This window comes from Equus quagga, chromosome 21 (assembly GCF_021613505.1).
Source record: "Equus quagga isolate Etosha38 chromosome 21, UCLA_HA_Equagga_1.0, whole genome shotgun sequence".
NCBI lineage: Eukaryota > Metazoa > Chordata > Mammalia > Perissodactyla > Equidae > Equus > Equus quagga.
Genome location: NC_060287.1, coordinates 36,855,798 through 36,881,295, shown reverse-complemented (window position 1 = coordinate 36,881,295; position 25,498 = coordinate 36,855,798). Strand labels below are relative to the sequence as shown.

The 25,498-nt window shown below is 50.1% G+C and overlaps 1 protein-coding gene and 1 long non-coding RNA gene across 2 annotated transcripts in view; one reads left to right on the top strand and one right to left on the bottom strand.

Annotated features, from left to right (window-relative positions):
• The window catches only part of LOC124231507 (PR domain zinc finger protein 15), a 74,837-nt gene that overhangs the window by 5,066 nt on the left and 44,273 nt on the right, over positions 1–25,498 (top strand). Inside the window, exons 2-4 of the mRNA XM_046648321.1 lie at positions 21,377–21,422; positions 22,007–22,100; positions 23,644–23,797. Coding sequence (XP_046504277.1) covers positions 21,386–21,422; positions 22,007–22,100; positions 23,644–23,797 — 285 coding nt within the window. The 5' untranslated portion in view covers positions 21,377–21,385. The remainder of the gene's footprint in view (positions 1–21,376; positions 21,423–22,006; positions 22,101–23,643; positions 23,798–25,498) is intronic.
• Positions 5,731–6,869, bottom strand: LOC124231508 (uncharacterized). Its single transcript, XR_006886579.1, has 3 exons — positions 6,732–6,869; positions 6,308–6,489; positions 5,731–5,951 (listed from the first exon to the last, which is right to left on the bottom strand). It is a non-coding gene; the product is annotated as an uncharacterized LOC124231508 (long non-coding RNA).

Genomic DNA, 25,498 nt, shown 5'->3' with positions numbered 1-25,498 from the left:
TGTCGCTCTCCCCCGTCCTCGGGCACAGAGCCCGGGGGCGCACGGGGAGGGTCCCCCGCGGATGGGAAGGCAGACCCCCGGAGTCTGGCCGATGGGGCTCCCCAGGCCCCCTCCAAGAGCACCCTCCGCCCTGTTTCTGTAAACCCTTGGGTGGCACAGGGCAAGTAGTCAAATCCGTGGACAGGTGACATGTGCCCGCCCTCGGGGGGGTGGGTGGCTGGGAAGGGGCGCGCGGGCCACAGGTGAGGTCTGGCCTGGCCGCGGCGCGGACAGGTGGACAAGTTGGTCATGTGGCCTCTGGCGAGAGGGACAGGTGCTCGCGGTGAGGGCCAGCTTTGAGAAGGCAAGTGAAAACTCATTATGGAGACATCCACCTACCTGCTAGTTATGGTTATTACGTTTACCCTTATGAAGTTGTTAAGGTAGCGGATGAGGTTTTTTCCACAAATGCTCAGAAATTGCACACCCCCCCCCCAGGGGTAGATTAAAATGGTAGAAACAAGTGTGTGCTCAGAGACAGTGGACCGGTGCATGTATTTATAGCTGCCAACGCACAAAAACCTCGCTGGCTTAAGCCACTCTCATAAAATCCGGACTCACCAGATAAATTTGGAGAACCCAGCTTGGTTCCTGGAGATATTTTTAAGGATGAAAAGTAAATGAGCAACTGGCTTGGTGATAAACCTTAAAGGCAACGGTGAGAACTCTCCCTGGAACGTGCAACCACGTAGACACTGTGTTTCTAAGTGAGGTGCCCCCTCCTGCACAATGCACGCACACCGCCACCCTGTTTTGTTTCAAACCTGGGCATTTTCACATTCTCCACATTTTCCCTGCTCCACTCTGCTTCTCTGGATTTCCTGACATCACCACCTTATGGTGAATGGCTGTGAAACAGAACTATAGTTTGGGTTTTGAAAGGGAAAAACAGTAAAATTTATCCTTATAGAGTTTTCTTCCCTTGAGATCTTTGATTCGTACTTTTGCAGACAAGTTGCCAACAGTATAATAGCATGTTCGATTTGCGAAGCAGGAGTATTTGTTCCAGAAGACAAATAAATAAATTAAGAAATCAACCCAAATTGCAAGACTAATAGCTTTTCTTGGAATAATTATATTTGGGAGGAATCTGTCAGCTTAGGATAGGTCTCTCGTGGATCCTTCTTCTAACATTATCTGTGTAGAAGGCCACGGAAGGAACACTCTGCCCATTTTTCAGATTTCAGGGAGGTTTCAGGCAGCTGTTTCTTACACATGATTTCAGCGGTTGAGATTGTAAGCAGTGACGTAAATGCTTTCTCAGCCTCCTTTTCACATTTGTGAAATGTGGGTGACGCCTGTCCAGTTTGCCTCAAACAGTTCATGAATGTATGTATTTATTCATTCAACAAACATTTATTCACTGGGCACCTATCATGTGCCCAGCACTGCAGAGAACAAGAAAGAAGGCCCTGGGTGGTGGCCGTGATGTTCTGGAGGGAGGGAGGTGCAGTTAATACACGATAAAACTATGTTAGGTAGACAGTGGCTAGATCATGGACAAGAAAGAAGGAAGGGCAGCAGGTGGAGGCTGCAGTGTGGATAGGGGTAGGCACACTTGGGCAGTTGAGACTAGAAAGGTCTAAGCAGGGGACATCTGAATGGAGACCAGTGCTATGAGGTGCTCAGTGGAGATCTTGGGTGCGGGTGTTACAGGCAGACAAATGGCAAGTGCAAAGGCCCTGGGGTGGGAATAAGCTCTGTGCACCCAAGAATGAGAAAAGCCAGTGTGGCTGATGAGAGGAAGCTCAGGAGGGCAGCACAGGCTGTCCACCATCCAGAGTTTATCCTGAGTGCCAGGTGGATGCCGCTGGGGGCTTGGACAGAAGTGGGACAGGATCTGTGTCTTTTTAGAGATGATCCAGTGCCTGCTGCATGGGAAATCCAGGCCCAACAAGACAGTAGAAATAAGGTCAGGGCAGAAGGGGAAATGAGGAGTCAGGACAAAGCGTATTTCTAGAGCGAGGCAGGCCTTGCTGCTGTTTTGGCTGGGAAATGTGTGCTGGGTGACAAGAGGTGCCATTTACTGAGGTGCAGATGGCAGGTGTGCAGGTTGCCAGGGTGAGAGGGGGAATCAGGGCCCTGTGGACCAGCATCCTCTGGGGTGGGGGAGACCCTTGCCTGGGGCCCAGGGCCCTCACCTTCCCCAGATGGTCTCATCAAATGGCGTATCCTAGGAAAGGGTCCCGCCTCCTGCCGTCCAGGAGCCAGTGACCCCCGTCCCCAGTGTTGGTGTGGGCCATGGCGCTCAGTATGGGAAACCTCCGGGTCCCAACACATGTGGGGGTGTCAGCAGAGTGACCCCAACCGTGGGCAGCAGACCTTGCACGGTCAGTGGATGGAAGGCGTCGTGTGCTGACGGAGGAGGAGGGGCCCGTGGGTGTTTGTGGTGGTCCTTGACAAGTGGCTGTGAGCGACGCTGCAGGAGCAGAGCTCTTCCATCCCCATCTACTTGTCCGTGCAGCAGTTTCCCACATTCACGTTATAAAACCGAAGGCTAGGAGCCGAGCTGAACGTTAGTCCGTCCTGGGTGGACCGACTGGGGAGAGCCTCCCTGCCTCCATCAACACAGCTTCTGTTAGACAGCCGTTTCCCAAAGCGTGCGCCGCCGTGTTTCTATTTCAATCAGTGGGGTTCCATCTATTGGAATGACAACTCAATCTGGAAGAAAATAGCACAGTCTCATGGGCCCAGAGAATCAAGACTCATTTGATGTATGTGCGTAGCTGTGGTGGGATCAGTCGAGTCGTTCCAGGCACGAATGTGTAACATCGGGTTTCACACGTGCAGCCGTGGAGACAGGATGGGAGGGAGAGAAGGCTGTGACCCTCCTGACGGTGGAGCTGGTGCCCGTACTTTGGAAATAGAGGGCAGTGGGTACCAGTGAAGGGCTCGGATCCTGGTAGACATGTTTAGAAGAGTGACACAACAGTTTTATTTTAAGAAATCAATATTTATGATATGCTGGGAATTACATCCCTTGCAGCTGTTTAAACTCAGGAGGAGCAGTTTGAGCTGTCAGCAGAAGTGCAGGAAGTAACCAGGCGTGGGGTGGGGTCAGGGGCCTGGGGAGGGCTGGACCAGGGGTGCAGGTCGGGGAGGTGCCCTGGGGGGCCAGTGCTGGGTCCAGAGGGAGAGAGAACCCAGGAGCCGGCCTAGGCTACCCCACTGTGGGTCATGTGTGGATGGGCGATGGGAGGGGGAGGGGGCTGAGGGAGGCACATCCGGGGACGGGGGGAGGGGGGGGAGACCGAAGAAGAGGGGGGGCCGGGGGGGGGGGGGGGGGGCCCTGCCTGTGGGGCGCTGCCAGGGCCCAGGGCTGGTGGAGGGTTGGCCTGACCAGCTGGAAGGCCACTTGACTGGTGTGCTCTGGTGGAGGGGTGGGGGCGGATCCTCCCATTCGAGAGAGACAGGAGGTGAGGAAGCCATGGGGGAGGTGACGTTAAGGAAACATTATTTGTTGTCTGAGTGAGCTCTGTTGGAGGCTGGCGTGAATAATTCCAGGTGTGACTCAGCCTGAGGGAGGCGCAGGTGGCCTTGGCCTCCCCGGGGAGAAGTGGGTGTGGCCTGTGACAGGTCTGGCCAAGAGTGCTTCAGAGAGGAGGGCCATTCGGATCAGGTCTTAAAGATGAGGTAGGAGTTTCACAGAGGGAGAGAGAGTGTTTCTGGAAGAGGCAACAAGAGGAAGGGGGCGCGGAGGCTGGGAAGTGGTCGTGGACCATGTGGAGAGAGGAACCCTGGGGCTGCCCCCCTGGGAGGCAGGGCAGGTGCTAATCGAGGCCTGTTGGGGCCTCTGGTCCTAATAAAATCTGAAGAAGCCCAACTCTGGATCTTCCCCTCGAGCCTTCCAGAGCCTGTGGGGTCATATTGCCACAGACCTACACAGAACCGGAGCTTGGAGGTCTCAGAGCTGAGGCCGTTCTTCACCTGAGACGGGCCGTGTGTTGTCGGCTCCGATCGACTTCGATGCTCAGCGCGGTCTGTGTCTCCAACTTATAGCTTCCAGCAAGCGCCGACATATTGCAAGTCTCCTCAGAAAACCCTTATTAAATATTCTCTGCCCTTGAGGCGGCTGCAGAGTTGAGTGTCCTTAAATCATGATTCCTGCGAGGGGCCTGCGAGAGGCCTTTGTGGGGTCATGTGGCAGGACTGTCACTTCTCTGGGAAGAAGGGACCTCACCTGCCAGACAAAGGGTCTGTCTTTGAGGAGTGTTCTGAGTGTCTTGTAACTCTCAAGGCCTCTGGCCCTTTGTAAGTTTAAAAAATATATATGCTAATTAGTTATAGTAAGTTTGCATTTTATTGTGACCAAAAGCATAAATGTGGTTTTAAGGCCACATTAGTCACGAGGCTTATGACATCCTTGTTCTGATCAGGCCACTTCCATTCTGTTCACGGGCCCCGTGGTCTCCGTCCCCTGGCGTCCCTCTGGGTCCTTTCCACTTCTTCCCCGGGCAGTGCTCCAGCCCTACACTGGGAACATATGAGGCTCTTTTCACCAGCAAAGCTCCCAGGGGCACCTGGCTTTCAAGTAGCTTGTCTGTCACACAAGGCCCATTGTGAAGTAAGGATCAGGGCTTACCACCTGCCCTTTTTGTTAAGCAAAAAGATGACTTCGTCAGAGAGCCCAAATCAACCTGAGAAGGTCAGCATGCCCTCAGGTTCCATCTTTAGGATGGCAGGAGGCAGACCTCTCTCTCCCTTCTTTGCTCAGAAGCCCCTCCTTAAAGAACCAGATGTGGAAATCAGAAATATAGGTGTCATCTTTGACAAAACTAAGAGGTTTGGAAAGAGAGAAGAGAAGAAATTATAAAAGAAATAATACAAGAAAATCTTCAGGCTGAAGGACATGGTGCCAGGTCAAAGGGCCCACCAGTGCTCGTCACCAAAGCTGGCCCTGATCACGGGAGCTAAAACAAACACTCTAAAAGGTCTGGGGGTAGGGAGTCACGGGAAAAGGTTTGCCTGGTGGAAAGATGGCAGACCCCTCAGGTGGCTTAACAGTGGAAGCCGGAGGACGATGGGGTCCAGCTCTCAGTGATCTGTGTGAAGTCGACCGTGTGGCCAGCAAACCAGCCGTGGTGTGAGATGAGCACAAAGACGTGTGCGGACAGGGCTAGTCCTCCCAGGCACCACTCCAAGGAAGCCGGGAAAACGCGCTCCCCAGGTGGAAGGAATAAACCAAGAACGCGGGAGCAAGGGGCTCAGGAGACAAAAGCTGCACGCCCAAGGGGACAAATGAATCGCAGTGATGGGGAGGGGAAGGCCCTGCATGCGGCCTGGGGCAGGCCTGCCGCGCAGCCGGGGCTGGAAGGGTGGCTCCGGGAACGCGGTGGAACCCCGGGCCCTGTTGGTGTGACCGTGTGACAAACAAGCATAAGGAGGTGACTGCGGGATGCGGGGAGGGGTAGCCGTGGAAACCTTCCCCCCAACACTGCCACCACCCCGGAATCTACACATGTACACGCACGACAGAACCTGCACACACACAGCAGAAACAACACACAACGTCTACACGCACAACACAAGACCTGCACAAAACAGCACGACAAAATCTACCGCGCATAAAACAACATAACAAAATAGACACGCAAACAAGAACTGAGCAAATACAAAAAAAAATCGATTACATTTAAAAAGGTCGCACTAGAAAAGAAATATATGAATTTGCTTAAGCTGGCAGTCAATATTTTCAGAGTCATAATATTATGTACGCTGAATTAACTAGAATTGTATTGAGGAATGAGGGGAGAGGAGAAGAGTGTAAGAAAGCTGACTATTTCTCTACTCTAATAAGAACTAAAAACACAACCCCCCAAAGTGAGAAATTAGGGGATCCCAGGATGGGCATGTCATTTGCAGATGTGAACGTTGATGGAGCAGAGAGACCGGGATACTGCAGACAGCTGGACCTGAGAACACATATAGGAGGTGGGGGAGGCGAGAGAGGGTGCCTTTTGGTTTCTAAAGCTGTGCATACTCGTTATAGCTATTCACTTTAATAGACTAAAAATAAGAAAAAAAAAAGAAGTGGGGGTTGAAGACCCTGCCACATTGAAGGGCCTCCCCTGGGTGGTGGCTCGAGTTGGGCCAGGGGGCTGGGTTTGACCTTGTAGGTGCACATTGATGCACGAGCCGAGAGCTGATGGGCAGCGGGAGACTGGACCACACGTGTGGAGGAGGAGGGGCTGGACCTGGGGCGTTGGCGTGGGACCGGTCGGGGGGGCGCCCCTATTCCCCCCGTTTCCCACGCCTAGAAACACAGTACCTATGGGGGAGCTGGGACCATCCTGAAGTTAGGAAGCTGCTGACGGACGTGGTTATCCGTGGTAGCAGCAGAGGGCAGCTCTTCCGTTTCTGTCCTCTTTGAAGATGTGTGGAGGGGGACTGTGGGCTCCCCAAATCTGCTTTCACGAACCACCGTCAGCCTGCAGATCCTGGGCTGGGAACCTGTGGGTCAGATGAAGTGGCTTTTGGAAATGAGTTTCAAAGAGATGAAATGTTCCACAAAGGGTCCCGGAGCCCTGTGCTGGCCCGGCCGTGCAGCGCCTGGCAGACTGGAATTCTGCCCTCGTGGTGCGCTCACTATGGCAGGCAAGAAAGGATGTGGGCATAAACAGTGACAGCCCGGGGCTTTAAAAACAGCAATTGCTGTGTGAGAGAGAAACAGAGACAGGGAGAGTTGAACTCACATGAGACAGAATGGTCGTGCCAGTGGTCGTGTGTGTGTGTCTGTGTAATGGGGTGGGTAATGGAGGATCAGGAAAAGTCCAGAAGTGGAAGCTCCTGTGGCACGGGTAGTCACTTAATGTGGCTGGAGCAAAGTGTTGTGCAGAATGGGAAATCAGATTAGGAAGAAAGGGAAGTTACCACCAGTTTACAGACTTGTTAATGCCAGATTCACGAGTATGAACTTTCCTGGTTAATAAGCAATGGGGAGTGACGGCTGTGTCCTGCCATTTCTTTGCGACATTGAAAGCTTGCTTTTGAAAAGTACATATGTAGCAAAGTAGCACTGGGGGGAGAGGGGACCGAGGGATGGACGTCCTTGAGAACCGCCGTTTTTTGAGGTCATAACCATGAACTGGAGTTTCAGGATCGTGCCTGTGCAGGCTGGAGGGGCACTCAAAGTGGATGTCCCGTCCCCTCATGGTACAGACGAGGAAACCGAGCTCCACAGAGGGGCAGGTTTCTCACATCCTGTAAACAGCAGAGCCACACTCACAGCCTGGTTCCTGGCATCCGTCCTTTCACAACAGGGCCGGGCCCTTCCCTTGAACTGACACACCCACAGTCTGTCTGGACCGTGGTGCTCGAACATGTTAATCAGTGTGCGGTGGAATGTTCTTGGTGCAAATAAGTGCAGGAATGCTGGGCTAAACCCATTTCAACAGACTTTTATTGCAGGACTTCTCAGGGCCTTTAAAGTGCCATTGTGTATTGGAACTCCGGAATGGCAGTCTGCAATGGTTTCCAAGTTTAGCGGCCACGAAATTCCTCTCTACCCACCTACCCGTGTTTTTAATATTGTCACAAGGGCATAGGCCCAGCGAAAATGTTCCTCTTGCTTAAAAAAAATTCCCTGAGCCTCTAGACCGGGGCTGGCTGCTGAGCACCTGGAATGTGGCTGATCCGAATTAGGATAGGCCGTGAGGCTCAAGTATACACTGGATATATGAGACTTAGTATAAAAACATTCATTAATAATATTTTATATTAATTACATGTGAAGTGGTAATATTTGGGATATGTGCTGTTAAATAAAATGTTACCTAAATTACAAATGTGAATCCCAGCGAGAATTTTTGTCAATATAGATGACGTTGTTCTAAAATTTGTATGGAAAGGCAAGGATAGTAGAAACAGCTAAAACAATTTTGAAAAAGAAGAATAAAACGAGGGGAGCCATTCGACCCGGCTTTTAGACTTGCTGTAGAGTTACGGTAATCAAGGCCGTGTGGAAGGACGACCTCCAGCAGGCGTGCTGTTGGTGGAGGGACCGACACAGAGATCAGTGGAACAGAAGCGCGAACCCAGAAAGAGACCCGCACAGAGACGGCTGACTGGTTTTGGACAAAGCAATCCGTGGTGCTGATGCACTTGGACGTCTATTGGCAAAAAGATGAACTTGGACCTCAACCTTAGATCTTCTACAAAAATGAACTCTAAGTGGATAGTTGACTTAAATGTGTAAAACTGGAAGACTTTTCTAAGAAACATGGGAGACGTAGGGTTTGGTGCAGAGCTCTTAGACGTGACCCCAAAATTGCGGTCTGAAAAGGAAAAATCAGTAAGTTGGACTTCATCAAAATGAAAAACCTTTGTTCATCCGAAGACTCTGTTAAGAAGACGGAAGGCAGTGCTGTAGGCAGGGAGAAGATATTTGCAAACCACACATCTGACAAAGATCTAGGCATGTAAGGAACTTGCAAAACACAACAGGAAAAACCCAGACAGTCCAACTAGAAAATGGGCAAAAGACCTGAAGAGACATTTTGCTGAAGAGGATTTACAGATGGCAAATGAGCACGTGAAAAGGTGTTCAGTATCCTTAGACGTTAGGGAAATGCAAATAGAAACCGCAACGAGACACCACTGCCCCTCCAGGAGAATGGCCAAAATAAAACATAGGGACCACACCCAGTGCTGGCGAGGGTGTGAAGAAACTGACCTCTCAGATGTTGCCAGTGTGGCAATTTCTTAATAAACTAAACATCCACTTAACATGTGACCCAGTAATTACACTCTTGGGCATTTATCCCAGAGAAATGGAAACTGACATCCACAAAAAAATCTATATGGCGTTCCTCATAGAGGCTTTGTTTGCAGTAGACAGAAATGGAGAAAACTGCAAGTGTCCTTCAGTGAGTGAACAGTAAAACCAACTGTAGTGCATTTATACTGTGGAATATTACTCAGCAGTGAAAAGGAATCAACTGTGGCCTCACAGTATATCAACTATTGATATACTTTCAGGAGCTTGAGAGCATTATGCTGAGTGAAAAAAGCCAATCCCAAAAGGTCACATACCATATGATCCCATTTACATGACATTCTTGAAATGGTGAAATTATAGAGATGGAGAACAGATTAGTGGTTGCTCGGGGTTGGGGGAGGGAGGATGACCCTAAAGGGGGCACGTGAGTGAGGTTTCTCAGTGACGGACCAGTCCCGAATCTTGTTTGCAGAGGGCGTCACGGGAATCTCCACCTGTGATGAGATCACATAGAACCATGCGCACACGTTGTGCCAAGGTCAGTTTGCTGGCTTTGATGGTGCTGTAGTTATATAAGAGTTTTGATGTTGTACGTTATGTAAGATGGAACTGTTGGAGAGGACTGGGTGAAGGATGTGTGGGACCTGTCTGTGCTATTTTTAAACTTCCTGTGAATCTATAATTATTTCAAAACTTAACAACAACAGTCAAAAAAGTATTACCTATGTGGCTCACCTTATATTTCTGTTGGAGAGGGCTGCTTTGGACCTGAAAAGAAAATAATCCAGGCCAGTTACAGCCTCTCAGGACATCAGCCCCGGTCGCCTCGCTCCTGTATCCGTCTCCCTCCGTCACACACGTGGGCAGGGGCCGGCAGGGAAGGCCCAGCCAGGTTAAACAAGAGATAATCTTCATTTCACGCTGACATCAACAACCTCCCTGAAAACGCCTTTTATCTGAGTTATTTTTAGCCACTTGTGTCTTATAATCGTGAAGTTTTCGTTTTCCAGTGTTTCAAAACTGATTATTTTTTCTAAATCTCAAACTTTGCAGATCACATTAAAAAATAATCTTTTACTGCCTCACGTCCATTGGGACAGCTACTGTTAAAACAAAAAACCCAGAAAATAACAAGTCGGTGAGGATGTGGAGAATTGGAACCCTTGTGCACTGTTGGTGAGAATGTTAAATGGTGCTGCCGCCGTGGGAAACAGTATAGTGAGCCCTCAGCAGCTTAAATATAGAATTACCACGTGACCCAGCAATTCTCCTTCTGGATATAGAGCCACAAGAAGTGAAAGCAGGGTAGTATTTGTACACCCATGTTCAAATACCCATATTTGAGGAAGTATCTGTACCCCCATGTTCATAGCAGCACTATTCACAATAGTTAAAACATGGAAGCAACCCAAGTGTCCATGGATGGATGAATAGATAAAGGAAATATGATGCATACATACAATGGAATATTACTCAGCCTTAAAAAGGAAGGATGTTCAGACATCTGTTACAACATGGATGAAGCTTGAGTACATTGTGCTGAGTGAAGTAAGCCAGTCACGAAGGGACAGTATGATCCCACTTATATGAAGTGCCTGCAGGAGTCAGGTTCATATTAAATAATCTCTTAAAAGTGTTCTGTTCCCATGTTCCGCTGAGGCCAGGTAGAGCATCCGTGTGCTTTTCTTTCCCCTTCCAGGCCCCCTGGTGCAGACCTGTTTTCCTGGGGAAACTGAGCTGGAAGAGAAGCCTTGCCCATCTGGTTCTGTCTCTTCTCCAGATCGGTGTTTGACTCGTGGGAGGTTGTAGAAACCCTGAGTGGTCGGTGTTCTGTCGAACCACACCCTCTTTATGGAAAGTTCGAGCAAAACTCGAAATAGTCTGATGAGGTTTCTCGGCCTTCTGAGCTGAGGATGGCAGTGGGGCGTCATCGGGCATCGTCCCGCATCTCAGAGATCTGGGTGATGAACCTTTGCAGCTGTAGGAAGGGACCCGGCTCCTCGTCCCACCTGCCTGAGGGGGCCAGGCGCGGGCTGGCAGGTCCCCTTGGGCCCCGAGCTCTAGGCAGTGATCGGAGGAATGGGACTGGCCTGGTGCTCCCCTGCAGCCGTGCTCTCAGACCCCGTACAGCTGAGTGACTTTGTGATGGAACCCTGCAGGACCCATCTGCCTGGTGACCACGGGGAAAGCTGGTGTGCTTTGTTCTAGACCTTTCCCCCTTTGTACTGAGAAACAGATGCGTAGGGTTTCCCCTGGGGATTGAAATATTCGCTGGCTTCTCCCCAGAAGTGGAAGATGAGGACGTGTTTGTTTGGCCAAATCCAGATCCTGCATCTCAGCCCCCCCAAGGTCCCCTCCAGCAGGCTCTGGGCCGCCCCTCATCCCGCCGTATTTTGTGGACAGGGAGAGGGCTCCTACACATCCTGCCGCCCCAAATAAAACAGTTTTTCAGCACCGCTTGGCGGTGGTAGGTGTCTGGGGATTACCTGGGCGAGAGGGGGGTGTTGTCATATTTGCTGATAGAATGTTCTCGTGGGTACCAGACACTGTCCTGAAAAGCTACTGTTTCCCATAACAGTGTTATTGGTTTGCAAGATTTCTTCACTAACGGATTTTCTGTTTAAACTTTCTTTCAAGTACGTGTAGCTGGAAACCCTCCAACGGGCCTCGTGTCCGAAGGAGAAAAGACAGATGCCCTGGGAGAGCCAGGACAGGCCATGCAGCCACCCCCAGGAGGCCGCAGACGAGGAGGCCCTAGCTCTGAGCCAGCCCGAGGCGGGCAGCACCGAGCCCCGCCCGCTGTCCGAGTCCTGGGCTGGAGGTGGCCTGGGAACCTTGTGCCTAGTGGGTGCTCCTGAAAAAGTGATATAAGCATTTAAAATCACTTTTTACTGGGAACATGTGAAATTTCTTATTTAGGTCTCACGCTAATCTAACCAAACTGTCGGACTTCCTGGCATAAATGGTACAAATGAAGCATTTGGAACTTTCCAGCCAGCTCTTAACCATCTGGCGTACAGAGGGAGTCCCGTCAACACTGTCTCGAGGCTCCCCTGCAGACAGTGTCACGTACGGAGGACGTAAGGGTTGAGAAAGGCAGTGAGCAGAAGGATCACTATGAAGCTTCTGTTAATAACCTCGTGCAAAACCAGGCAGTGCACGTGACTCAAAGGACGGCTGGAGATAACTGTTTACTAGGCAGCGTCCTCTTTCGTTTGGGACTAGAGGGGTGGGGAGAGGAATCGAAGGGGAGGAGGGTGTCTGGGGGGGTGAGGTTGGGCTCTGTCCTGAAAGATGGGGGGACTTCCAGGGGCGGACTCCGAGGAAGGGGGACACAGGCGGAGGACGGGAACTGCAGGAAGCAGGCCATGCACGTGGAGGGACCTGGGGTCCGTAGCTGGGGGTGGTGTGGCAGGGGAGATGGCCTGAGGAGTGGAGGGGAGTACCCCGAGAAGTGGCTAATTCTGTTATCAGGTGTCGCGCCCCCTGCGCCTGGCTCGTGCAGGCCTGAGCCTGTGCTGGTGGTTCTTGTCCTCTCGGCCCTTCAGGGTCACAGAGAAATGATACGCACGTAGACGTTGCAGAGGTGAAAAGTGCGGGGAGGGAAAGTTGCAGGGTGCTTTTAGGAAGAGTCACGAGGGCCCTAATTTAGGCAGGCGAGTCAGGAAACCGTCCCCAAGGAAGTGACAGTTATGCCAAGATGAGAAGAATGAGGAGGCGTCAGCGAGCGTCACAGCCGGGAGAGGTTCCAGGCGTGGGGAACAGCATGTGAGAGGCCTGGAGGCAGCAGGGAACGTGGCGTTTCTGGGGACTAAAACAAGGCCTTGGGCCCCAGAGGGTCAGCGAGGGGCATGTGGGCAGAGGAGGCTGATGCCTTTGGGTTTTGTCCCAGGGACAGTGGCAAGCCATTAAATTTCAGGCTGTCAAGTAATGTGATTGGGTTCCTGTTCTAGAAGAGTCCATTGTGGTGTGGAGACTGGGTTGGGGGCCAGGGTGGAGCAGGAAGAGCCGTCCAGAGATCCTTGCAGCCTTCCAAGGGGAGAAGGTGGGGCGTGGCCGAGGGAGGTGGTGGAGGCTGCAGGTAGAGTCTGTGTGACGATGGGAGGTGACAGGTGAGTCCAGGTCTCTGACAGCCGTGTTCTGAGATGTGGGCGGCACAGGACGGACAGATCTGGCGGGGGACCTGGGAGCGGTCTGCTGTTCATTTTTGGCACGTTGAGCTGCTCATGGCCTTCCAGGTGAAGGTGCAGTTGGGCAGCTGGACGTGCATGTGGGACTCGGAGGAAAGGCACCGGCCTCTATGTGGTGTTAATGTCAGCCTCAGAAACGGGCGTGACTGCCTGGGGAGAGGGTCCAGCGCGAGGAGACGTGGGCAGGGGCCAGGGCTGAGCCCAAGGAGAGCCAAGACTGAGATCAGATGGTGGAGGAGGTTCACCGCGGGGAGAGGACGAGAGAGGTGGGACTGTCGAGACCTGAGAGCGGCCAGCCGTGTCCGTGCCACCAAGAGGCCAAGTCAGGTAAAGAAAAAGAGTTGATGGGACTGGGCGCATTTCCAAGGCTGGCTTTGCTGGAAGGATGAAAGAGGGGATGTGGGAAGAGGGTGTGTCAGCACTACTTGCAAATAATTTTATTATGAAAAACTTGAACGCACAAAACAGTGAACAGGCTAGCAACCGCTGACCCCCACATGCATCACCAAGCCCAGCTGCTGTCACCCGGGCCTGATCTGCTCCTTCCGCCCCTGTCCAGGACTCCCCACCAATAGAACTTGGAATCAAACCTTGATTGTGTGATTGACTTTGTAAATATTTCAGTCTGGGTCTCTATGAGAGAAGGACTCTGAAGAAGAACCACAATACCATAGTCCACCTAAAACATTTGGTATAATACTGGTTCCATAGTGCGGTCAAGGGTGCAGTCAGCATTCACCTTCTCAGTGGTCCAATGAAAGTTTTCCATTAGGATCCAGACCACACCCACACGTTGTGCTTGAAGTCACTTTTAATCTACAGATCTCCCCTCCATATCTTTTTTTAATTGAGTTTATAATAGTTTACATCAATGTGAGATGTCAGTTGTCCATTATTTCTTGACTGTCACCACATAAGTGCTCCCTTTCACCCCCTGTGCCCACCCTCCAACCCCACTCCCCTGGTAACCACTGAGCTATTTTCTTTATCCGTGTGTTTGTTTATATTCCACATATGAGTGAAATCATCTAGTGTTTGTCTTTCCCAGTCTGGCTTATTTCACTCAGCATAATACCCTCCAGATCCTTCCATGTTATTGCAAATGGGATGAATTTGTCTTTTTTTCTGGCTGAGTAGTATTCCATTGTATAGATACACCACATCTTTATCCAATCATCAGTCGATGGGCACTTGGATTGTTTCCATGTCTTGGCTATTGTGAATAGTGCTGCAACGAACATAGGGGCACATATGCTTATTTGGGTGGTTGATTTCAAGTTCTTTGGGTTGATACCCAGTAGTGGGATAGCTGGGTCATATGGTAGTTCTGTTTTTAGTTTTTTGAGGCATCTCCATACTGTTTTCCATAGTGGCTGCACCAGTTTGCATTCCCACCAGCAGTGGATGAGGGTTCCCTTCTCTCCACACCCTCTCCAACATTTGTTATTTTTAGTCTTAGTGATTATATCCATTTTAACAGGCGTAAGGTGGTATCTAAGTATAGTTTTGATTTGCATTTCCCTGAGGATTAGTGATGTTGAACATCTTTTCGTGTGTTTATTGGCCATGTGTATATCTTCTTTGGAAAAATGTCTGTTCATCTCCTCTGCCCACTTTTTGATCGGGTTGTTTGCTTTTTTATTCAGTTTTGTGAGTTCCTTATATATTATGGAGATTAACCCCTTGTTAGATATATGATTTGCAAATATTTTCTCCCAATTGATGGGTTGTCTCTTTGTTTTGATCCTAGTTTCTTTTGCCTTGCAGAAGCTCTTTGGTCTGATGAAGTCCCACTTGTTTATTTTTTCTTTTGTTTCCCTTGTCTGAGAAGACATGATATTTGAAAAGATCCTTTTTAGTTCGATGTCAAAGAGCGTACTACCGATGTTATCCTATAGGAGTTTTATGGTTTCAGGATATAACTTCAAGTCTTTGATCCATTTTGAGTTTATTTTTGTATGTGATGTGAGATAGTGGTCTACCTTCATTCTTTTGCATGTGGCTGTCCAGTTTTCCCAACACTGTTTATTGAAGAGACTACCTTTTCTCCATTGTATGTTCTCAGCTCCTTTGTCAAAGATTAACTGTCTGTAGATGTGTGGTTTTATTTCTGGGCTTTCAGTTCTGTTCCGTTGATCTGTGTGCCTGTTTTTGTACCAGTACCATGCTGTTTTGGTCACTCTGGCTTTGTAGTACATTTTGAAGTCAGGGATTGTGATGCCTCCAGCTTTGTTCTTTTTTCTCAGGATTGCCTTAGCAATTCGGGGTCTTTGGCTGCCCCATATGAATTTTAGGATTCTTTGTTCTATTTCCGTGAAGAATGTCATTGGGATTCTGATAGGGATTGCATTGAATCTGTAGATTGCCTTGGGTAGTATGGACATTTTAACTATGTTTATTCTTCCAATCCATGTGCATGGAATGTCTTTCCATCTCTTTATGTTGTCATCAGTTTCTTTCAGTAAGGTCTTATAGTTCTCATTGGATAAGTCCTTCACCTCCTTGGTTAAATTTATTCCTAGGTACTTTATTCTTTTAGTTGCGGTTGCAAATGGAATTTTATTCTTGAGTTCTCTTTCTGTAACTTCATTATTGGAGTATAGAAAAGCAACTGATTTTTGTAAGTTGATTCTGTACCCTGCAACTTTACTGTAGTTGTTAATTATTTCTATTAGTTTTCCAATGGATTTTGGGGGTTTTTCTGTATATAAGATCATGTCATCTGCAAACAGCGAGAGATTCATTTCTCCACTTCCTGTTTGGATTCCTTTTCTTTCTTTTTCTTGCCTAATTGCTCTGGCCAACACCTCTGGTACTGTGTTGAATAAGAGTGGTGATAGTGGGCACCCTTGTCTTATTCCTGTTCTCAGAGGGATGGGGCTCGGTTTTTGCCCATTGAGTATGATGTTGGCTGTGGGTTTGTCATATATGGCTTTTATTATGTTGAGGTAACTTCCTTCTATCCCCATTTTGTTAAAAGTGTCTATCATAGGGGCTGGCCCGGTGGCGCAGCGGTTAAGTTTACACGTTCTGCTTCTCGGTGGCCCAGGGTTCGCTGGTTTGGATTCTGGGTGTGGACATGGCACCGCTTGGCAACAGCCATGCTTTGGTAGGCGTCCCATATATAAAGTAGAGGAAGATGGGCATGGATGTTAGCTCAGGGCCAGTGTTCCTCAGCAAAAAGAGGAGGATTGGCAGCAGTTAGCTCAGGGCTAACCTTCCTCAAAAAAAAAAAAAAAAAGAGTTTTTATCGTAAATGGCTGTTGGATCTTGTCAAATGCTTTCTCTGCATCTGTTGAGATGATCATGTGGTTTTTATTCCTCAATTTGTTGATGTGGTGTATCATGTTGATTGATTTGCAGATGTTGAACCATCCCTGTGTCCCTGGTATGAATCCCACTTGATCATGATGTATGATCCTTTTGATGTATTGCTGTATTCGGGTTGCCAATATTTTGTTGAGGATTTTTGCGTCTGTTCATCAGCGATATTGGCCTGTAGTTCTCCTTTTTTGTGGTGTCCTTGTCAGGCTTTGGTATCAGAGTGATGTTGGCCTCGTAGAATGTGTTAGGAAGTGTTCCATCTTCCCTAATTTTTTGGAATAGCTTGAGAAAGATAGGTATTAAATCCTCTCTGAAAGTTTGGTAAAATTCCCCAGGAAAGCACTCTGGTCCTGGGGTCCCCTCCATATCTTTTTTTAATAAAACTTTTTATTTTGAGATAATTGTAGATTCACATATAGTTGTAAAAAATAATGCAGAGAGCTCCGTGTGCTCTTTATCTAGTTCCCCCCAGTGGGAGCATCTTGCAGAACTCCAGCACAATGTGACATCCAGGATGCGTGCATCCATACAGACAAGATACAGGGTGTTCCTCCCCACAGGGGTCCTTCCTGCTGCCCTCTTAGAGCCACACCCTCTTTCCTTCCACCCCATCCCCCCCTTAACCCCCACCAACCACTAATCTGTTCTTCATCTCTGTGATTTTGTCATTTCAAGAATGTCATATAGAGCCAGGCCTAATGGCCTAGAGGTTAAAGTTTGGCACACTCCACTTTGGCAGCCCAGGTTCAGTTCCAGGGCGCAGAACCGCACCACTCGTCTGTCAGTAGCCATGCTGAGGTGGCGTCCCACATAGGACTAGAAGGACCTACAACTAGAATATTCAACTATGTACTGGGGCTTTGAGGAGGGGAAAAAAAAAAAGAGAAGATTGGCAACAGATGTTAACTCAGGGCAAACCTTAAAAAAAAGAATGTAAGGGCCGGCCCGGTGGCATAATGGTTAAGTTTGTGCACTCCACTTGGGCAGCTGGGGTTCACCAGTTCGGATCCTGGGCACAGACCTATACACCACTCATCAAGCCATGCTGTGGCGGCATCTCACGTAGAAGAGCTAGAATGGCTTACAATTAGGATATGCAACTATATACTGGGGCTTTGGGGAGGAAAAAGAAAAAGGAATGTCATATAAATGGGATCACACAGTATGAACCTTTTGGGATTGACTTTTTTCACTCAGTACCATTCTGGAGATTCATCTAGAGCTGTGGAGTGTGCGTGTATCTATAGTTCAGTCCTTTTAATTGCTGACTAGTATTCCAGAGTGTGGATGGACCACAGATCGTTAATTCACCCATTGAGGGACACCTGGGTTGTTTCCAGTTTCGGCTGTTTTGAATAAAGCTGCTGGGAACAAGTGCGTACAGGATTTTGTGTGGATGTAAGTTTTCAATTCTCTGGGATAAATGCCCACCACTGCCATTGCTGGGTCATAGGCCAAGTGCATGTTGGTTTTATCAGAAACGGCCAAACGGTTTTACATTCCCACCGGCCGCAGATGAGAGCCCAGCGTTTCCTTGTCTTTGCCAGCATTTGTGTGGTTCTGATGGATGTGTGGTGATCTCGTGGTTTTGACTTGCATTTCCCTGGTGGCTAATGATGTTGGACATCTTTTCATGTGCTTCTTTGCCGTTCATCTATTTTCCTTGGTGAAATGTCTCTTGCCCATTTTCTAATTGGATTGTTTCTTTTTACTGTGGAATTTTGAGAGTTCTTTTCCATATTCTGGATACAGATATGTGGTTTGCCAAAAGGTCTGCCAGTCTTTAGCTCGTCTTTCCATCCTCTTAACAGCATCTTTTGTAGAGCAATTTTAAATTTTTATAGAGTCCAATTTAATTTGCCTTTTACAGACAGTGCTTTGGGTGAGAAGTCCAAAAACTGGCTAGCCCTAGATCGCAAAGATTTTCTCCTATATTTTCCTAAAAACTTATACTGTTTTATGTTTTAAGTCTGTCTTCCATTATGAGTTAATTTTTGTATAATCTGTGAGGTCACAGTTATTTTTTTTTTGCCTGTGGATGTCCATTTGCTCCAGCACCATTTGTCGAGAAGGCTGTCCTTCTTCCATTGAATTGCTTGTACACCTCTGTCAAAAATCACTGAGGGGCCGGCCCCGTGGCTGAGTGGTTAAGTTCAAGTGCTCCACTTCGGTGGCTCAGGGTTTCGCCAATTTGGATCCCGTGCGCAGACACGGCACCGCTCATCAGGGCACGCTGAGGCAGCATCCCACATACCACAACCAGAAGGACCCACAACTAGAATATACAACTACGTACTGGGGAGAGTTAGGGAGAAGAAGAAAAAGAAGGAAAAAAGATAAAAAGATTGGCAACAGATTCAGGTGCCAGTTGGTTCAGGTGCCAATCTTAAAAAAAAAATGACCGAGCATATTTGTGTTGGTCTGTGTCTTGGTTTCCATTGATCTATGTGTCTGTCCCTTCACCAATACCAAAGTCGTCATTGCTGTAGCTTTATAATCAAGCTTAAAATAAGGTAGACCCGTTCCTCTCACTTAGTCTTATTTTTCAAAATTCTTCTAACAGTTGGCATCACTGGGGCTTGCTTGTAAACCCCAGTTGTCCTAGAGAACTTTTGTCCAAGCTGCCGCCTCCGTCCCCGTTTCCACCAGGTTACGTGCAGATGGTGCTGCCCTGAGCCTGCCTGACATCCGTGGTAAATCCGGTTTCCTGACACCACTCTGTGGCCTTCTGACGATCAGTGTGGTTGGTCAGTTAGAGTTTTGGGGTCATAGTCTTATGTGTCTTTAGAGGAGTTCAGGTTAAGCGGCCATCCTCAGACTTGAGCTGCATCAGAATAAGCTGGAGCTTTGTGGAAACACAGGGTCGGGGGTCCTGTCGCAGAGAGGCTGCCGCAGCGGGTCTGGGGCGGGGCCCAGGAAGCTGCATTTCCAAGAAATTCCCCGGGTGCTGCGGGTACTACTGTTTGCTGGTCCAGGGGCCACACTTTGAGAACCACCCGTGTCAGGCAAGTTTTCCCAGGATCGGTGGTTAAAATGGCCGAACCTCATGCTTTTAGTCTTTTTCTGTCCTTTTCCTACAGCAGCACGATCTACGATCCTTTATTCTGGGATTTCTTACATGCTGTGGAAGTCTGGAGACTGAGGCTGGACTTCCCTTCTGGAAAGGAACATTCTGAGCGCTAATGGGATTTTGCCACGAGCACAGACTTCCGGATGCTCCCTTCCTTCAGGCCTCACCCGCTGCCCGGGATGGCCGTGATCTCTGCTTTGGGGCTTAAAGAACCATTTTAGGGACCACGTTTCAAGGGCTAGATCCTTCTAATAAAGAATGTTATTGCCAGGACTCAGACATTTAAATATGACAAGAGCCCAGGATAATAAGAGGCTAAAGCTTCGCACTTTCTTGCCCCTCCATTGTTTTCTTCCTGCGGCCACTTCTAAACTCATCTTGCCCGGTTTCCTCTCCCAGCCCGTACGCCTGGAGGAGCTGCTTCCTTGGGGACCCAGGGGACGAGGCGCCGTCTGCTTTGCCTCCCTCTTCAGAGGCCAGAGCGGAGGCCGGCGCTGGCCTGGGGGATTCAGCCAGGCCTCCACGGGGAAGACAGGCACGGTCCCCTCATCCACGGTCTTGTAGGGCCTGTGTATTCTGCCGTCGCCCGTGGTCCGACTGCAGATCCGGGGCCACCTGTTCACACCCCGCCGTCCCCTTGGCAGAACGCCCTCGCCCGTGAGCCACTGTGGCGGGCAGAGGGGGCTCCTGCGGTGGGGGGACGGGTGCTTGGGCTCTGGGGTCACTTCAGCAGCTCATCAACGCCGGCTTCCCCTCCTTTCTTTGCCTCCCTGTCCCTCCTCACCTTCTGCCTGGGGACCAGCTGCCGTCCCCGTTCAGACAGGTCCCTGACCATGCTCTTGGAGCCCACCAACCAGGAAACCCTATGTGGAAGCTGTGAGGGCCGCAGAAGCCACCTTTTAACTTAAATGGGTGTTTGCAGAAAAAGAAAAAACACGGTACTGTGTTTGGAGAGAAACATGCCCTGGTCATTTGTCCTTGGCATTTTAAGGGCAGATTGGAAATCCCGTCTCTGCCTTGTTTCCTCGTAGCCCATTCACTCTTCCATAGGGAAGTTTCCGACTGTCTTCTCCTCTCTGCTCATGAAACGTGTTCGGCAGATGGGACTTTTCCTCTGGACTCAGCATTGTCTGCCCTTCAGCCTTTGAGTGGCTGGGGCTGGGAACGGGGCAGAGGGTGGCGGAGTCAGCATCCAGGGAGTGCCAGCCTGCACACTGTCCCTGAGAGGTACCCAGCGGTACACACTGAGGGGCTGGACCAGAAGTGGGATGCAGGAGGGATCTGCTGGGTGGCTGAACTGGTGATGGAGGGAGTGGGAGAGAGGAGGCATGTCCTGGGTGTGTCGCCTTTCATGCTGCCCCTCAAAGTGCGTGAGGTGAGCATCTGTATTTCCATTTTATAGGTCAAGAACCCGAGGCCCCAGAATTAACATGTCCAGATCACCCTGCAAATATGTGGGGGTCTGACCTCAGCTGCCCACCGTGGAGGTGGCTCTTGACGTGAACCCCAAAGGATGAGTAGGATGAGTGGATGTGATGAAGGCTTATGTGGCGCTTCCTCCATGGTGCCATGTGCTGCTTTAGTCCCCAAGAGAAATCAGTGTGTCCTGGGTGTCAGGCCCAGATTAGCAGCTGAAGAAAAACAGAGGCTGCATTGGACTAGACGTAGTTGCCCTGGAGGAATTCACAGTCCAGGCAGGGAGGAAAAAAAGAAGTGACAGTGTGAAAACTGGCTTTTTAAAAATGGTGCTATGGCTACTTTACAAATGGAAACCAAGAGCTAATAGAAAAAGATGAAAGTCTGAGTTTCTAGAGCCATTCAAATCCATTGCCTTTATTAAAGAACAACTTTATTTCAGGTGAGAAACATTTCGAGGCCCCCCTGGCTCCATCCCACGATAAAGGGGCCCCTGTGGCACGTGGCCTTTGAAGCACAAGGCAAGGCCTGCAGGCCGGAGGGGGCCCTTAGCAGGAATTGTCTTTAAAAATTGCTTTGGGAAAAAGCTCATCATTAACGATGCTCTCTGTGTCCTGACAGGTGTCGGCGATGGCCGAAGACGGGAGCGAGGAGATCATGTTTATCTGTAAGTGGGCCGCGGCCTGGCCTCAGATGCACACGGGTGCAGCCTTGCTGTCTGGGCAAAGCCACATCCACGTTTTGTTCTCATAATGCAGAAAAACTGTTGCTTTTTAAATGGAAATGATTTTACTTTAAGAAACATGATTTATTGCATGAGAAGTGTGCCATGGGGGTGTGGTTTCACAAGGATCATCTTTCTCAGGGCTCCTGGCAAAGGGCGCTTTGCAGGGGGTGGCATTTGATTCAGAAAAGTAATCCCAGGGTTTAGAAAGGGATTCGCAGTACGTTAGATTTATGGTAAACAGGTTAAATTGGTGAATTTTCACTTATCCTCATTCCTGGGGAAGATCTTGTTCCTTGTCACTGTAGAGGTGACCCTGTGTGCCTTGAAATGTCCTATAGAGCAGAGTCTTTTCCTTGGGGGGCATGGCCTGTGTTCCCACTCCTTTTATGTTTGTGGGGAGCACTGTCGCTCACCCCATCAGGCAGGGAGTCTGCATCCTGGGCCTGGGGCCGCGCCGTGTTCTTCGGGCGTCTCCCTCCCTGCACGCCGTCCCCTCTGATGCTCAGGTGTCTGTCTGTTCGCAGGGTGTGAAGACTGCAGCCAGTACCACGACTCTGAGTGTCCCGAGCTGGGCCCCGTGGTCATGGTCAAAGACTCCTTTGTGTTAAGCCGGGCAAGGTGAGTGACCGCCTCGAGCTGTTTTCACTGTCCAGCCTGTCAAACAGGGTTGTCTGTCTGTCGACTGGGGCGAGAGCCTGGTGGCCTCCACGTCTGCAGAAAGGGAGGAAACGGCAGAAGAAGGAGAAGAAAGACTGAGTGAGAAGGACTGCTCTCACTTTCCAGAGGCCCCCATGACTTCCATCCCTGTGGAAGTCGCCTGTGGCCAGGACCGGCGAGGACCAGCCAGGACATGTGGCTTCAGAGGGAATGGCTTACATCTAGTTTGTGGTTCTTCGGAACCAAGCTGTCTGAGACCCAGCGCGGCAGCCGTGGAGAAGCCGATGCGCTGAGTTGGTTTATGCATTGAGCAGTGATGGCCAAGTTGTGGGTCTGCTCACTCAGTTTTCCCCGTGGTCCAAATCCAGGCCTGCCATCTGACAGACGCCTGCCATGGGCAAGGTGGGTGGTGGGGGGACCCATGGGCAGATAACAAGGCAAAGCCATCGCAGCTTCTGGAAAAGCACCAGCAGGTCTGGTGAGGAGGCTCAGAGGCTCTGCCATTCCATGTTTCCCTGTGGGGCCCTGGGTCACCCCGTGGGCCGGAGCAAGGGCTCTAAGTGACTGCCCAGGTCGCAGCCACGTCTGCCACGTGGCAGCTGTTTGAACTCGCATGAGGCATTCTTTCCACACCTCACTTGCCTCATCTGTAAAGTGGAAAGTTTAACAGTACCCCCTGTAAAGTTGTGACCATTATATATGACACAGGCCTGGCGCATGGAGATGCTAAAATTATCATCTTATCAGTGCTGTTTCTAGAACTCTCCCAACTGGTTTTCCCAGCCTCTTTATTTACTTTTTCTCACTGTGATTTACCATCTCAAAACAAAGAGACTGATATTTTTGCCTAGAGTCAAGATCTGATCAGCTCTCTCCAAAACCGTCAATGGCCCACGCTGCCCAGGAAAATCCAGCGGGAGCCATCGACCTGGCACCGGGACCCCTGTGGTCAGGTTCCTCATCTCAGCTGCCTCCCGCACACTCCTGCGAGGGGCTGTGCTCCAGGCCCTGCATGTCTGCCCTGCTCCTGGACAGGCTTGCGCATCCTGAGGTCCCAGGCCACTTGCCTCCCTCCTTCAGTGTCCCATCCTTGACATTCTGCTAGTTTACTTAAAAAGGCCACATCTGCAATGAAACCGGCCCAGTTCAGCCTGGCTGGAAACCCTTCTCTGGTCTGTGGAATGCCGTGGTGCTTGGTATCTTTCCTGTGGTACTTTCCACGTGGCACCTGGTCCTGGGGCGCTCTGTGGTCTTCCCTCCCTCTCTGGACCGTGCGCCTCTGCAGGCGAGAGCTGGGTCTGGGTCACCTCGCTGGCCCATCGCACCCACACGCAGAGCATGTATGCCTGTCAGCCCTGTCTCCCAGGTGGAGATTTTAAATGCACCCTGTGGCGAATGGCCCCTTCATTGAGCTCTTATATTAACCGTCTGTCCCCTGGTGTGAGTGGCCGCCCTCAGCCAAGGGCACTCAGGAGCCCACAGCCTCTGTTTGTTCCATTTCTAGGTCGTCTCTCCCTTCCAACTTGGAGATCAGACGACTGGAAGACGGAGCCGAAGGCGTGTTTGCTGTCACTCAGCTCGTCAAGCGGACGCAGTTTGGTCCATTCGAGTCTCGGCGGGTCGCCAAATGGGAGAAGGAATCTGCCTTTCCCCTGAAGGTAAAGGCCGGTGCTGTGGGGAGCTCGGGAACTGGCTGTTTGACGACTTCCCTCCCTGCGAATGGGGAGCCGTAGCCACAGAGTTCCAGTGCTTTATAAACGTCCTGGAAGCTGCTCTAAATATTTCAGTTCTGCTTAATTTCCAAAACACTGTTTCTTTCTTCTTTTTTTTTTTTAGTTTGTTTTTATATCACAAGAGCATCCAAGTCAAGTTTGTATTTTGTAATTTTCAACTTTGCAAAACACTCACGAGAGTGTATTTAAAGCGTGTGCAAGAATAGAGCGCAGATGCTGGCTTTGCTTCTCACAGCCGAGGCTGATCTTGTTACAGGGCTTTGGGGGGCAGCGATTCTCTAAATTTCTGCAGGGGTGCGTCCCATGCTTATTTTCATACCTCTGCGGAGCGTGGGGTACTCTGCAAAGCTCCTGCAAATGGAAGGTGTTTTCTTGATGCAGCGATGAGCCACCAGGACAAAGTTTGGCAGCTCTAAGCAGCACATCAGACTGGGAAAAGACAGCCTTTATGTGAAATTGAGGAAAACAAAGTCGATATAAATTGCAGAGAAGGCTTAGAATAGTTAAAGGAAGACCTGTGGATGCCCCGTGAGGCCCGGGGAGGCGGGTGGTGTTCATGGTCCGGCCCAGAGCAAGGCCTCAGACACGCCCATGAAATCAACAAGGGAGGGAGCGGTGCTGGTCAGGCGGCACTTACACAGAGTGAACTTCTCTTAGGGACCCTTAACAGAGATCCCCGTGTTTCAGGACAGAGATGGAATAGATAACCCCGAGTTTTTGGAGTCCTCAGAAAATTGAGCTGACAAGGCAGATTTCAGTGAAATGGAAAAAGGAAAGGCGCTTGATTTATTTATGAAAAAAGAACTAAAAGAAAGAAAGGCTGTTTCACGTGAAGGGAGTATGTAAAGAGGCCTGAGGCCACACCCCGGGAAGGCAGTTGGCTGCCACCCTTCACAGGACCCGGAGGTTGGTGCCCACTGTCGCTGTGGATGCATGGCCAGGCCACTGCCTCTTTGAAAAAGACCTTTGTGCCCATTTTGGTTTCTTTCAAGGACTCGATTCTCAAGGCCTGCGTCTGGTATTGAGTTGTTTTCAGCAGAGGCTCAGCGTTGAGTACCTGTGTGCCTGGGGACAACTTCATGCCCACCAGAGGGAGGGCAGAGGCCAGCTGGGAGCATGCCCCCACACCAGCTGGGGGTCACTAGGCACCTGAAGGCCCCCTCTCCCTGCTCCCTTCGCTTCCAAGGGCTCCATCCTCATAGGGGGCCTCTAGCTCATTAGCAGAGGGGAGCCCTTATTAAGAAAGGCTCAGGAGAGGCGAGAGATTTCTTCCTATAGCAAGGAGGCCATGATTGCATCAGAAAACAGAGGACAAAAGCCTCCTAGACTCATGCGGTTACTTTGAACTTCAAAATATTTAAGTTTCTCCCCCGCTCCCTGCCCGCATTTAATCCATAAAGCAGTGGGGCTGAGTTACAGATGAGGGCGCAGCTTATAGAGAGGGAGGAGCTTTGCTGAAGTCACAGACGCACTTGTAACAGAGCCAGTATCCACATGCCCACCTGAGCCACGAGTAGAACTCAGGCATCCCAATTCCCAACTGGGCCATGCATAGACCTCAGGTGTTCCATTGACACCTGGACCATGATTAGAATTCAAGCATCCCAATTCCCAACTGGGCCATGC